Here is a 14,330-nt window from a genome sequence, read left to right on the forward strand (position 1 = left end):
GCCGCATCCCTGCGGCCCCTCTCCTGCCATGACAGCTCTTTGTCGGAGACCTGCGTGGCTCGGAGGTACGTACCAGCAGCTATTAGCGAGACTGGATGAGCATGTCTGAACTTATATCCCCTGAAACGGGGAGGTGAGTACTCCACACCAGCACAGCTGACAGCAAGGAAGAGAAATTTAAAGGAAGAAAAGTGTAAGATAATATGGCTGTTGTGAATAGTTAAGCTGAAGCTGAGTGAGACTTTCTTGTGTACCCTTCAGAATTAAAGAGCCAGACTATGGCATCTCTAAGACTAATATGTCAATCAAATCCAAGGGAATAGTGGCCAAAAGATGTAACCCGCTGGGAGGTGATTTGACATTAGATGAAGCAAGCAGAAGTCACCCTGTTGCTGCATCCCAGCGCTGGCAGGCACCTTCTGTCAGCAGAGGGATCTGCACCTACACCAGCACCACAGCCATTTGACCGTACCCCTCTGGAGCAGTAGCTCCAACCGGGCAGAAAGGATATTTGTTTATGAGGTGATGTAGTGATTTTATTTTATTTTATTTTTTTTAAATAAATGTACTCCTGTTGTGGTTGAGACAAGTGTTGCTCTCCAGGTGGGCTGAGCCACACAGGGACGTCAAGGATGGCAATCTTGTTTGTCCCATGAATAAAGCAGGCCAGAGGGACCAAAAAAAAAAAAAAAAAAAAAAAAAAAAAAAAAGATGCTGCACAGCTTGGGCAAGAAAAGAGTTGTCTGTGTGCTGTTTGTTCAAGTGAATGTACTTGTAACTAAACAGGACTGTAGGTATGCATTTGTTGTTGCTTATTCCTGCTCCACAAGAGAGTTGACTGGCAAAGGTGGGGATGTCCATCCTGCTGCAAAAAGGGGCAGCAGCAGCACTTAAGATGCAACTGTCCTGCATCGCATCATCTGTACTTTGCTTGCAACAAAGCTCACTAGATTTGTTCTTTTTACATTTCTCAAAGCTCTTTTGCGTACGTACTTCCATTCAACTTTATAGCTGTACCAATCTGTGCATGTACGTGTTATGTGCGTTTGAGTAAGACCGGAGCGTAGAACCGGGAGTGAAATGGCCTCCTTGGGCTGTTTCATGGATGTAAATGACGACGTTGGCAGCGCTAGCTATTTTTGTTACACAAACATGGCCGCACATACTTTATATTGTCTTTAAATAACAGATTCCCAAGACTGGAGTCCAAATATAGTGAAACTTCTATGAAGGACCACGCTGGGGTTAGAGCAAAAATGAGTCTCCCAGCAGAGTGGTCTTTAGTTAAAGGTCAGAAAAAATTATAATTGGAAACCTTATTAGGATAATTTAAAAACCTCGGTGTAGATGCCAGCTGAAGGAATATTTAGTGCAGTAAGTACCTACGCTCTTATTTAGAGTCTGAGTCGTTTAAAAGGCTATTATAACCAATATAACGCAGTAGGAGAAGATAGCTTGGTTTACGTACATGAACTGCAGCTTTAACTTGGAAATTCCAGTAGTTTATACACTTAAGCTAGACCAGATTGTTTGCTCAGGGTCTTTTTTTAATAAGAGGGAGGAGGGGATGGTATGAGGAAAGGATTATTTTAGCAAGGGGAAACATTTTCAGAGCGCAGACGCATGAGATGCCATTTCTGAAAGTGCAAAACTCTGCACTCCTAGCAGGATACATTTCTTCCTTGTAACCCACCCTTTGCATATCACCTGAGAGATTACTCCTATTAAATAAATCAAATGCTTTTGGAGTTCCTGCTCTGGCATTCTTTACTGGGATACAAAGGGAGTTTATTCATTGTCCTGGTTTCGGCTGGGATAGAGTCAATTTTCTTCCTAGTAGCTGGCACAGTGCTGTGTTTTGGATTTAGGATGAGAATAATGTTGATAACACACCGATGGTTTAGTTGTTGCTGAGCAGTGCTTACACTAGTCAAGGACTTTTCAGCTTCCCATGCCCTGCCAGCAAGAGGCTGGGAGGGGGCACAGCCAGGACAGCTGACCCAAACTGGCCCAAGGGACATTCCATACCATGTGACGTCATGCTCAGTATATAAACTGGGGGGAATTAGCTGGGGGGTGACCGCTGCTCAGGAACTGGCTGGGCATCGGTCAGTGGGTGGTGAGCAATTGTGTTGTGCATCACTTGCTTTGTATATTCTATTATTGTTATTGTTATTATTATTACTATTTTATTTCAATTATTAAACTGTCTTTATCTCAACCCACGAGTTTTCTCACTTTTACTCTTCCGATTCTCTCCCCCATCCCACCGGGGGTGCGGGGGGAGTGAGTGAGCGGCTGGGTGGTGCTCAGTTGCTGGCTGAGGTTAAATCACGACATTCAGGTTCAGAGGAAGATAAGGGAGACCATTATTTCACCTTGTGCCAATGGATAAGAGCAACACCTGTACCGGGAACTCAGGTTTCTGCTCGCTGGTATCAGTACATACAAACAACTTTCTTCTCCAAACATTTTAGCCCAGTTTTCCCCGAGCCCATTTTATTCTAGCTATCTACCTGGCCCTATTGGAAGCGCCTCCAAGCCCAGTCACAGCCTTCTGCAGCTGTAAGGTGGTGCCAGTCCCGGGTGGCGGGCAGGACAGCCCACTGCAGCATCCCCTTGCCACAGCGGGGACTAAAGGCAAACCTGCACGTGCAAATCCCAGTGGTTACGGATAGCCCTGGCCCTGCAGCTCGCTGCCTCTTCCCAATGCCGCACAGGTACTTTGCCCAGCTGGTAGAGGCAGAAAGAGGGATTTAGACAAGAAGCCTTGCAGCTCTGCGCCAAATCCTCCTCCTCATCCCCTAAAATCCCTGCGTGAGCAAACTGGCAACGGTTGGGCTGATGAGATCAGCGGTGTCGGCTGCAAACTGACGCGGCTGAGGGCTCCTGGCAGCAGGGAAGCCCTCACTGCCTGTGCAGCCCTCCCAGGACTGGGAATTGCCAGGAATTGCCACTCCTTGGTTCCCTCTGCAGGTTATTCCTACGGAGACGGGGAACCTGTAGGAACAGGTGGGGTGGCTGCAATCCCATATGGAGTCAATAACACGGCACCAGCCTGATCAACAGAGATCAGCCAGCAGTACCAGTAGATATTTTACATCTAGATAAATACATACACATATTTGTGACTTCGGTATGGACCCCTGAGAAAAGTGGTCAGGTTACAGGCAGGTTTTAGAGACTCATTCTTGCACAGCAAAGCAAAAACCAGCAGCTATGTGCTGTGTCCCTCAACAGAGGGTTGGTGTAGCAAAGAGCAGCTTACCTCTGAGTGCTTTCTGCCGCCATCTCACAGGATGAGATTTAAGACTTGATTTCCAGAAGCATCTCAAATTCCACAGGTGAATCCAAATCTTGCTCGGAAAAATTGGACCCACTCATGCCATCTCCAGGCCTTCTTCTCCCACAAGCATCAAAAAAAGCTATCAGTTCAACTCCATTGATTTATATTGATACCACAGTCTTTGCCCAAAATGGTAGCAAGTGGTTAAAAAAAAAAAAAAAAAAAAGAAAAATCACCACTGAAAAAAAAGGTTCAGAAAAGTCATCTTTTCTTCCAAAACACCCCCTACAGAACCTTCCTAATTTTAAAATAGCATCACAAGATTAGGCCTTGGTGTTCTTTATATTTACTCCAAACAAGTGCATCCATTCCTTTTTCATTTTAATTGCCCTGCCAGAAGGTGTCTTCTCAATGAGATCTTAATTAGGAGAAGTAGCCTGTGGAAGCAGTGTATTGGATCCACCTGGGACAAACTGAAATAAATGTCCTCCCCCTCTCATTGCACTTAAATGTAGCCTTGAGATTCTCTTCAAAAATCTTCTTTTACTGTTTGCTGTTGTTCTCTGGCTGAGTAATTTAAAAGTCTAGTTATATGCCTTTATTTCTGCTCCAAGTGATAAAAGCTATGGAAGTATCTTTCTTTTCCCCTACAGAGCTAGGATTCAGTGGAGCGGATGGATGGATGGTTAGCTCCCGTATCTTCCTCTGTAGTTCAAATATGTATTTTGAGGGTGCCCATTTCATTCCCTAGGTACCTGTGCCATATATTTAACAGTAAAATAAGCTAAACCAACCTCACCTATCTGTGTCCTATCTAGGGCAGGAGGCAGGGTCCGAGCGGAGCCGCCTCCCGCAGCCGGGAGCAGGCACATGGCGGAGTAATAACACGGCCCCATCCTTCCATACACCAATGGTTTGAGTATGTTTCTGCTTCCGTTAGCTTATTTTAAGACCACAATAAAGCAAGCAATGTGCACGCATGTGTGTTTAATATAAATGATAATCTGCAGAAGCACCATTTCCTCGGTTCTTGTGGAGACGGTGCTGGCGCTGGGCTCTTGGGAAATTTGCAGCAATGGAATTTTTTAAGAGTTTGGGCTTGTGCTTTTTTTTCCCCTTAAGTTATATGAACATTTTCTATTCATCATGAAGATTTATTGATTGTTCTAGGGCTATGGGATAATTAAATATACAAAGGCTTGGCAGTTATAGTAGAGCATATTCTTTTAGAAATGCTAACAATATGTTAAATCCAAGGAATTCCACTCCTAGTACTCTGTGGGGTCATAAATAAGTTCAGCGCAGGGGATATAAATATACATGACACCATTTAAAAATCAGGTACATGACTGGACTATAGCTATTGAGTTTATGTCTTACTTATTCCTTAGTTACTAAGGTTAGTAACCCCTCCCCCTCACTTCCATTACACTCATTATTTTACGGCTGAATAAAATCATATATGTGTCATTCATGGGTTTTTAGTCCCATGAGGACTTATGTGCTAGAATTAAATGGAAATACATCATTCCGTGAGCATCCCCAACTTTTATGGAAAGTAAATTCTTGCCACCCCTCCCCTCCCCATGCTAACTGTCCGGCTATGAAACAGGGGGCTATCTGCCCTCCGAGTGAGATTTTATTGCTAAAATAAAGTAAAAATTGTTTGAAAACAAAGAACACACATCTTTATAGTAAAACTCAAGTTTGTTTTACAATTAGAGAAAAGAGTCACATGGTCCCCCAAAAACCCCCAAGTTTTATATATATATATTTTGAAAATATATTTAAAAACATAAAAAACTCTATAGTTAAACATATATTATGTTAATCAGTACACTTAAATATAGCTTAATTATATTTACAATATGACGCAGTTGCTTTTAAATTTTAATGCCAATTTCAGTTTTTCCCAAAAAACATAAAATTATATAAATATACAATAAATATTTATGTTACACAAGGTGAATAATAGAGAACAAGGCCACAGACATTAACTTACAGTTGCAAGAGTCTTTACTTTAACACAGCACTAGGCCTGCTGACATGCATGATATACCTTTGTCACAAACAGACCACAGCAAGAGTTTAATTAAGTGACATGAAAGAAAACCACCCCCCCATCTCTGTTTTAACTAAAACTGCCAAGCCTGCGATCATGGATGTATTAGGTCAGGCAGGTGAGAGCCGTGGGACTGCAGTTTAATTGCCAGTTTCACGTTATATCAATAGGCACAGAATTGGCGTATTATGGGGAATATCACTCTAGATGTAGTTACAGGACACGGTTCTTCTGTAGGTTCTCAGCTCCATCCCTTAGTCCCCCACCCGCATGGGCTGCCCTTTACCCCTCTGAACCTACCATCCCGCTGTTTTCATTCTGCCACACCAGCGCCACCCTTACCTATGCCGGGTGAGGACTTCTGACTTAAGGACGTTGCCACAATTAACTTTGGGAAATGAGGAACTTTAGCATGATTTATGCATTAACACTTCTCTTTTGGAAGTTCAATTTATTTGAACTGGGAATTATTTTATTCCTGTATCTGAATTAGATTACTGTCATGGCCTAGCTATCATTTCTTTTGCCAGCCTAGATGAGCGAGTGATCTGTTATTCACTCACTAGCATCATTCTTTCCCCTTCCTAAGCAACCAGCTCTGCTTTTGAGGGGAGCCACCGTTACACCATGTCTCTGCCGTAGTTTAGGAATACTGCTGAGCATAGCTCCTGAGCCACGTTTGGGTTATTAAATGCAAAGAATTATAACAGGCATACAGGTACTGGCCAGAGTGAAATGAAATTCTCCATTACACTGATGTTCAATTTGCATGAAGAATGCTTCAGCTGAAGTTTTAAGACGTTTCAGTAAGGTTTTTTTTTCATTTCTGATTTCTATGTGGGAGCCTGAATATCTGCAATTGATGGGGAAGGCTGAAGTTTGAAGTTCAGGTGGGTCACACAACCCTTCTCTTCTCATTCATGGTCCAGCAAGCACGTGGCCAATGCAAAAGGTTCTCATTTTACAGTTGGGATGGTTTTCCTTTGACAGTCAGTTATCCTAGGGAAGGGGAAGCCCTTCTACCCTAAGAAGGGCTTAGGGTAGAAGCCCTAAGGCTTCCTGATTTTGAAGGTACCTCTGTCAGCTTCCAGCATGAGTTTCTGCTAGTAATGACAAACTCAGCATTAAATATACCCTTCAAAGAGAATTATCATGGGGGAATCATATTTCAGACAAGCTTTGCCCAGTCCAAGTTTTTAACTAACTTCAACAGCAAGGCAGACTAATGTAGATTCTGCAGCATTCAGCAGTAGTTATGTTTTGCAGTGTTTTCCTCTTCGTTCAGCTACTTTTCCTTCATCTACAGGAATTACAAATATAGCATCTGCCTTCAGTGAGCTATTTCTGCCTCTCTGCCCACTGTAGTCAGCGCAAGCGCTATGCACGGCTCTTCGGCTTACAACCTGCCTTTTTAGAAATACTTCTGTCAGGATAGTTAGAGGGGTAGCGCAGGGCTAAATACGTCTATCAGAACCTAAGCAACTCCCGCAGCACTTGCTCTTCGCTTACTTCAAGAGTATTTTTTATGCCAATATTCATTTCATAAAATAAGGCTGACAGCAGAGGTAGAGCCACACGAACGTAAATTCTAATTGCTTTCAACTAGAGGCAGGGCCTCTTTCTGCCTCATTCCCTAGCTCTTTCCCAGGGCTCCTTCGGGCACGGATGCCACTGCAGCTTGCACACCATGCTTTGCAGGCCTGGGGCTGCTAGACGAGCTCTGGAGGGAAAGGCTGGGCTACCTGCATCAGTGTACAAGGCAACTCTCAGAGGATGCACAGGACCACATTCAGTGCCGACTACGACTTGGATTGCCTCAGTCAACCCAAAACACTGTTAGTTGTCCCTGAACTGGCTGAGCTACCCAGTCCCATGACAGACCTGATTTCAGATCCACTATCATCTTGCTAGACCCTTTTCTAGTGACGTTCTTCTTGTGCTTCACCAAGACATTTGATCCAAGCACAGTCTTTTATTACATGAAAATCATTGCTCTCAACACTCTATAGAATATTTTCTACACAACAAGCTCCAGTTGTATGGCAAATGAAATATTTTAAAGATGACAACCAACATCCTTCCAGAGGGAGGAAAGGGAACAAAAAACCCAAACACAAACAAACATGGTATAAGCAAATGCAGGTCTCAAAAGACAGCAAATTAAAAAAAAATAACCCAAAAAAGCATGTTGTCATACAGTTAAGTAAGTGCTGTCTTTAAGCCTGAAGTTCAACAATGTGAAGTGGAACATCACCATTCTTTTTCAGTTGCCTTTTTTTTATTTTTTTTTGTCAGTAGTTGGATTGCTATTGCAAACACCTTCACAACATACAAAAAAACCAAATTCGTTTTTAATCCAGAATAAGGTAATGATTTTTTTTTCTTTTCAATCTGATGGGAGTTCAAAAGTAAAAGAGAAACAGTAAAACTATGACAACAGCACCTTGACATTGTTTTAATTCCAACGCTATCAGAAGTTAAAAGCAGTAAACAGATATAATACTAACAGGAATAAAGATACTTACTGTCTAAAATGTAAACGGAATGTTTTGGTTCAATTTATTTTTCTGAAAGAGGACAGTTTATCATCAATCCACAATTGAAGCAGCATGCAATTTTATTCTTTTTTTTTTTTAAACTTTTTATATTTTCAATTCTTGGCAACGGCAACAAACCACAATGTTATCAAGGAATGTAATGCAGACTTTTTTGTTTGCTTGTTTTTCTTTTTTTTTGGTTTTTTTTGTGGGTTTTTTTGTTTGTTTTTTTTTTTGTTTTGTTTGTTTGTTTTTTTTTTTTTAAACTTGTGCGCAAATGACTTTTGTTCCCCTTCAGGTCATGGATATGTTCAATAAATAGATTGTGGAACCACTGTACTGTATAAACTTCAGTTATACATGCAGTCCATAAAATTATTTTTTACTGAATAATTTACCCTGTTATGTATATATACAAATAGATAATTTTGTCTCAATATAATCTATACAACACGAATCCACTATCTTCCCCTTTTAATGGTTAATGTACATACACAGGAAGTGTCTATCCTTATAAAGCGCCAGCCAACTCTCTTTTTATTATCCATGGTGAGAGCTCTCACGTAAGACTGGGTAGTTCGGCACTGGGAGTTCCAGTGCCTCTTGTCTATGCCCCTGCATCCCTCCTTCGTGTACCCCTTGGGGTTGCATTTGGTCTCATAGAAGTATTGCTTCAGTTGGCCTTTGGGTACTGGGACTTTTTCCAGGACTGTGACAGTCGCCCCAGACATGTCCACTGCAGTCTTTTTCTCTGCTGCCGTCACCCACTCGCTCGTGCTGTCACATACGCTCAGTTCCCCGCGGCGAGCTGGGTCAGAGTGGCGCCGGACCCTCATGGACATGTTTGCAGCATCCAGGTAGTTTTTGTACTCCTCGAGCAGAAAGAGCAGTGGGGGTTCCAAAGGCACTTGACTGCTTAGCATGACTCGGGATGTGTACAAGTCTGCATCCTTGTTTTCCTCGCTGGGCTGGATGTCCTGGTCCTCATCTAGAAGCTCCTCTATGACATGTTCAAAAGTGTCCGCCAGCGATGTCAGTCCTCTTGAACCAGCATTGGGCCCATTTAGGCTCTCAAGAGTCCCATGGGTCCGAAGACCTGGGTAAGCCAAGCTGCCTTGTCCTCTTACACTAGCTTCTTTCATCGGGGCAGCTTTCATGCAACTGAAGTATGAGATAACCATAGTAAGGAAAAGGATGGTCATCACTCTTCTCACTTGGTGGAACTGTTAAGGACAAGAACAAGGGAAAAAAAAAAGATTTAACTTACGAGGGACGGAGTAATAAAAATTCACCTGAGTTGTCATGAGACATTACGCATTTTCTGCGGAGATCTGCTGCATGCAGCCGCAGCTCATTACTGGTGATAAAGCATACTCTTGTACAAGGGTGTTCTTTCATTTAGAGTTTCAGATACAGCATATGCCAAAGCTTAGGCAACACTGATACCAGCAAGTCAGAGTTCTTACGTGCCAAAGTCTTTCTGTAGAAATTATTAGATTAGATACTATGCAGACTCATTTATTGACTGATTACACCTATTTCAAGTAACAGCAAAAGCAGAACTGCTATTTAGCAATCCAACATTTCAGCAGTAAAAGGCTGTTTCACAAGTATGAAAGGCAAGGCTTCCATTGGAAGTGCAAATGCAAATACTTGATTTTTAAGATCTCTCCATGCCAAAAATATTTCATCATTCTATCCACAAGAAATTGAACAGCACCAGGATAAATTGCATTTGTATTTTGAAAACAACCTTCAAAACACAGGAAGAGGCCATACAAATTCTGAGGTCTCCACAGGTCAATTCCTCATATAAAAGTAGAAGGTATGTATGCATAAATATAGAACAAGAAAATGGTACAGGACAGTATGCTTGCTACCATACTAAATTTGAGCTGGAAAGATTGCTTGAATCATGTGAATGCCATGGAGAGGACTTGTTGGATTACAGAGCTGATAAAGAGCTATACTGAAATGACAGTACCAGAACCACCATACTGCACTTTCCCAGAGCCCCATACCACCTGTTCTGAAGTGGACAAAGCACCTATTTAAACCCAGGTAAAGCCCAGAGCTCAGCATGAAAACCAGAAGCACAACCAGCCCTACTGCCATATTGAAACACAGCAGTTTGCCTGTTTCTCTCACATTCTGCCCCAAATTCTGGCACGTGTTATGGGCCATGCTTTGAGGCTCTTGTGTACGCTTGGCTCTGTCCTCATTGAGCATGGAGGGGTAGCACTGGGAAAGAGTGCCGGTAAGAAAACTCCTTACCAGCCTTGGAATCAGTACGATTCACTCCTATCAGCACTCCCAACAGCCTGGGCTTGCATGACTGCTCCTTCCCAAGCGCTTTGCTAAGTCTCCATAGATTGTACATTCCTCAGGGTAGAAATTGTTTCTTCCTCAAGTGCAGAGTACACACTTTAGGTACTATTACAACAAGAACCCCCCAAATCCTGCAGTGACAGAGAGCTATGCTTTCTGTCTGATCCCAAATGCTACTACAACATCCATCTCATCCAGTTGTTATTTTTCCTCCTTCCGATCCCCGCTCTCACCAGTTCTGCTTGCTAGAAAGCAATGGCATTGTTCACATTTTTGAAGCAGCAGCTAATGCTTGTTTCAGAGCTTTTGAAGTTCATTCGGAAGTACCTCATACTTGGCAGCGCTCATTGGAGTAAATGCTATTTCTGTTTGCCAACAGGGTGCTATGTAAAAAGCCTTACTTCATCTCCTGCAAATATGCTGTGGGAAACTAGTACTCTTAAGACTCGAATATGGAAAGACAATCTATCATAAAACATACAAAGAAAATGAAATATGTACTAGAAAGGCAGTGCCCAAAATGTAGGTCTCAGTTTACATAATGAAGTGGGGGTGGGAAGTGTTTGGGTTTGTGTCCATGCCCCCCTCACCCCCAGACTCCCACTAAACAAGATTTTGGCGAAGAACCCTCTCTACCCCAGCACAACTCTTCCTTCATCCCTCCATCTCTCTTCCTGTTTAAAAGTGTTATTGTGGCATAGATTTATTAACATTAAACAAACCTGACATCTGTGACTCACAGGAACATAGTGTTTGCTCTAACCATGCAGAACATTAATATTTTGAAGATTTTTTCATCCTAGGATTTTTAAAACATTCTACAGGGAGTAATAACAGATTTCTTCCTCAAAGGGGAGGAAGAGAGACACTACAGAGATTATTTACAACACAAGGAAGAAGGTTATCAGTCTTCCTTTATCAAACAAGGAGAGACAAGACAAGAGGGAAAAGGGGTGGTTCAGCTAGCATACAAATGCAGAGCCAGTGGAACAGGCAACAAAAACAATATTCATACGCTCCCTCTTCTGAGAATTGTTTTATATAAAACTTAAGAGGAAAAAAAAAAACCCAAACACCCACACCACACTGTGACCACCAGAGCAGTGAACAGAACACAGATCTTCTGGCTCCTAATCAAGTTCCTGTTATTTTTATTAGAGTAGTGCCCAGAGGTCCCAGCCAGTATCTTGACTCTGGAGGACAGACTCTGTCTGAGCACGTAGCACCCCAAAGGGCCTTCCAGTGTAAAAGAGAGAGGACCCAACACGAGAGGCACCAAGACAAGCACAAAACAGAGGAGAAGCTTGCACCCATCAGCCAAGCGCACCTGTTGGAGGCTGAGCATTTACTTTTCAAGTTAGGTAGGTGAACAAAGGATAGAAGGATTCCTGGACCAGGCCACATCCTTCACTATTGTCATTGGGCTGTTTACTTCTTACAGTAGCAATGAACTTGGAGGGATGTGAAATGAATAGAACAGTGGCTGTGCAACTTCGTTTGCATGGACATTTTTCTTACAAGGAAGGAGACAGAGGATAGAGAGGTGAAGAGAAACCTCACCAATTGACTTCAGTAAGTCCTCAGCATCCTCCGCCAATGGCTGGCTGGTCACCTGATCTAACAGTACTTTATATCTCACGTTAAATTAATCCTTCCTTAATCAATTTTGCCTTCCATTTAGGAAGGAAACTGCTGTCAAGCTTGATCAATTTACATCCCATCCAATGACATACAACCACCGCTATTATCTGGAGTAGCAAGAAACAATGTACAACTAGGCTCTGAAAACCAACAACTTTAAGACAGCCATTATCCACATAACATTACTGATAATACACAAGAAAGCATGTTCCCCTAAAAGCCACCCCTCTTCCTCCCATTTATAACAGAAGAGTATGTCAAAGTAAGCTTTACCAGCGCAGACACATGGAATATTGCTAGCAAGCAAACACAGATCAAACATCTACTCCTTTGTAAATGAGTCCCAGACTAAGCCGAACTGTGCAAGCAGGATGTGAAAAGATTCTTCTCTCTATCTTGACAGCGACTTGAGCAATATACACAGTCCTTGTCTTTGGCAGCAAAATTATATCAAGTGATTTAATATGAGGAATTAATATTTTAACACCCAGGAAATCTCTTCATTGTAGAGGCCATAGCAGTTTCTAATAGCAGCTGCTCAAAATCTACTAGTTTAACATGCTGCAGCAGAGTAAGATTTAAATCTCACTCCATAGGTAGAAACACACAACCTTTCAGCTACTGTTGAAGTGATTCATGAATGCACAGTTCATCTCTTACTTAGTGTGGCAGGACCAATATCCCAACACAGCACCAAAAGGTCATTGGAAACACTTTGGATGGCAGCTTCCAGTCCTTTTCCTCTGCTCCCCAACTATCAAACGTTCATTATGTTGCAAAGATTAAAAAGATACTACCTGTCCTGTTACAATAAGTGCCTTGTAAACCCCAAACCCCAACAGATTACATACACCCTTCCAATTACGAAGAAGTCACCATGCCACCCTACGCAGAAGCAGAACTGGGGTGGGAACATTGGAGAAAGCTGTATTTCCCTGGTTTCGCAGCACGCTACTACTGAGGAAGGTACTGCCCCTTTCCATGCTGGGCTCATCCACCACTACGAGGCCTTGCATGGAGATGTCCCAGTACTTCTGTGTACACCCACACCTGATGCTAACCTGGTAGACTGAGCAACTATTTCCCACAGAGGGTCATCAGTGCTGAGTATTTCTTAACTGGAGCAACCTGGCTGACACCACATGTTCTGAGGGCATCGATACAACTGAACACCAGACAAAAAAGAGTAGCCATGGCCACTATTAGTCAGACATGCAGCTAGAAAAATACAAAATAAAAATCACTGATGATTCCGCCTCAGTCTGTAGTCCTAGCATGCATCCATCCCCTCCCTTCTCAGCTGTAGGAGGTTCAGGTCTCTACTCCCCACCTTCCAGGAACAACAACTAAAGGCTGCAGCTTTTGCACTCCTCCCGTTCAGCTATGTCACTAGGCATATAAGATCAAAGACTTCTCTAGAAGAGGAAATCTTCATTCAATTGCTGTCCCATAGACTGCTGTATACACCTATTAACTTGTATAAAATAGATACAAGCTATTTAAAATAGATGTATGCTAGCCTCCTTGAGACCTAGCCTTAAGCTACTCCCTCAGGTCACACAAGACGTCTCTGTCAAAACAACATTTGAGATTGGTTTCCTGAATGACGTCCATTCTCATGGCTGCAACAACATCCCTCCTTCTCTCATGCAGCATAGCAAAGCTGAAGCAACGAAAAGAGGTCACCCACCATGGACCAGATCTCAGGAAGACGTGACCTAGTTTGTACTTCAATAAAGTCCATACAATTACAGCTAGAATAAGGGCACATAATTGTGGCAGTCATCTCCACTAATGGGAAGGAGGCTCGTTAAATGAAGGTCATGTCAATTATCTACAGCTAGTTTACATATGCAGTCAATTACCTAGCTGTATTATTTATTTCAGTATTTGTATTTAATGAGGATTCACCAGTTAACTAAAAATAATGAAATAAAACAATTATTTTAAGCAGAAGTCTAGCAGCTTAACAGGTTGTATTTCCAGCAGAGAGACCTGAGGAACAGCTGTGAACATGTACTTGCTTTTCTGCATCCTGATATGTGCTATGAAGGTTGAAATAACTTTCAGTAGTGAATAGATTCATAATGCTTTAATCTCCAGAAAGGAGTGTGCGGTAGAAGATAAAATTAGCAGCAAGAAGACATTCATTTTCTGCCTTGCCATTTTCTAAGACCTTTATACAAAAGTTCAATTTACTAAATACTACTGAATGGCACAGGCACGAGTTCCTGCTCTACGCATCATTGCTGGAGTGTGTGAACAGATACCAAAATGGGATGCATGTCAGCACATGATTTGCAAAGACTAAATGTACTGAGAACAAATAGTATTAACCTTTAACACATGCATAACTGGATGTCTGACGCACTCTGGTTATCCTTGCGGCTATTTATGCAGCCAACTATATAATTACTTTTTATTACTGAAAATAAAGCGCCCTCCCCCCCCAATACATACACATGCACACCCACAC

At 42.3% G+C, this 14,330-nt stretch overlaps 1 protein-coding gene across 6 annotated transcripts in view; it reads right to left on the bottom strand.

The window, feature by feature from the left end:
* Positions 1-7,884: 7,884 nt before the first annotated feature.
* BDNF (brain derived neurotrophic factor) overlaps positions 7,885-14,330 on the bottom strand; it is a 39,197-nt gene continuing 32,751 nt past the window's right edge. For all 6 annotated transcript variants that reach the window (XM_076343863.1, XM_076343864.1, XM_076343859.1 and 3 more), the window contains exon 2: positions 7,885-9,108. In XM_076343863.1, coding sequence (XP_076199978.1) covers positions 8,347-9,087 — 741 coding nt within the window. In that variant the 5' untranslated portion in view covers positions 9,088-9,108 and the 3' untranslated portion in view covers positions 7,885-8,346. The remainder of the gene's footprint in view (positions 9,109-14,330) is intronic.

The sequence above is a fragment of the Aptenodytes patagonicus genome, chromosome 7, assembly GCF_965638725.1.
Source record: "Aptenodytes patagonicus chromosome 7, bAptPat1.pri.cur, whole genome shotgun sequence".
Taxonomy (NCBI): Eukaryota; Metazoa; Chordata; class Aves; order Sphenisciformes; family Spheniscidae; genus Aptenodytes; species Aptenodytes patagonicus.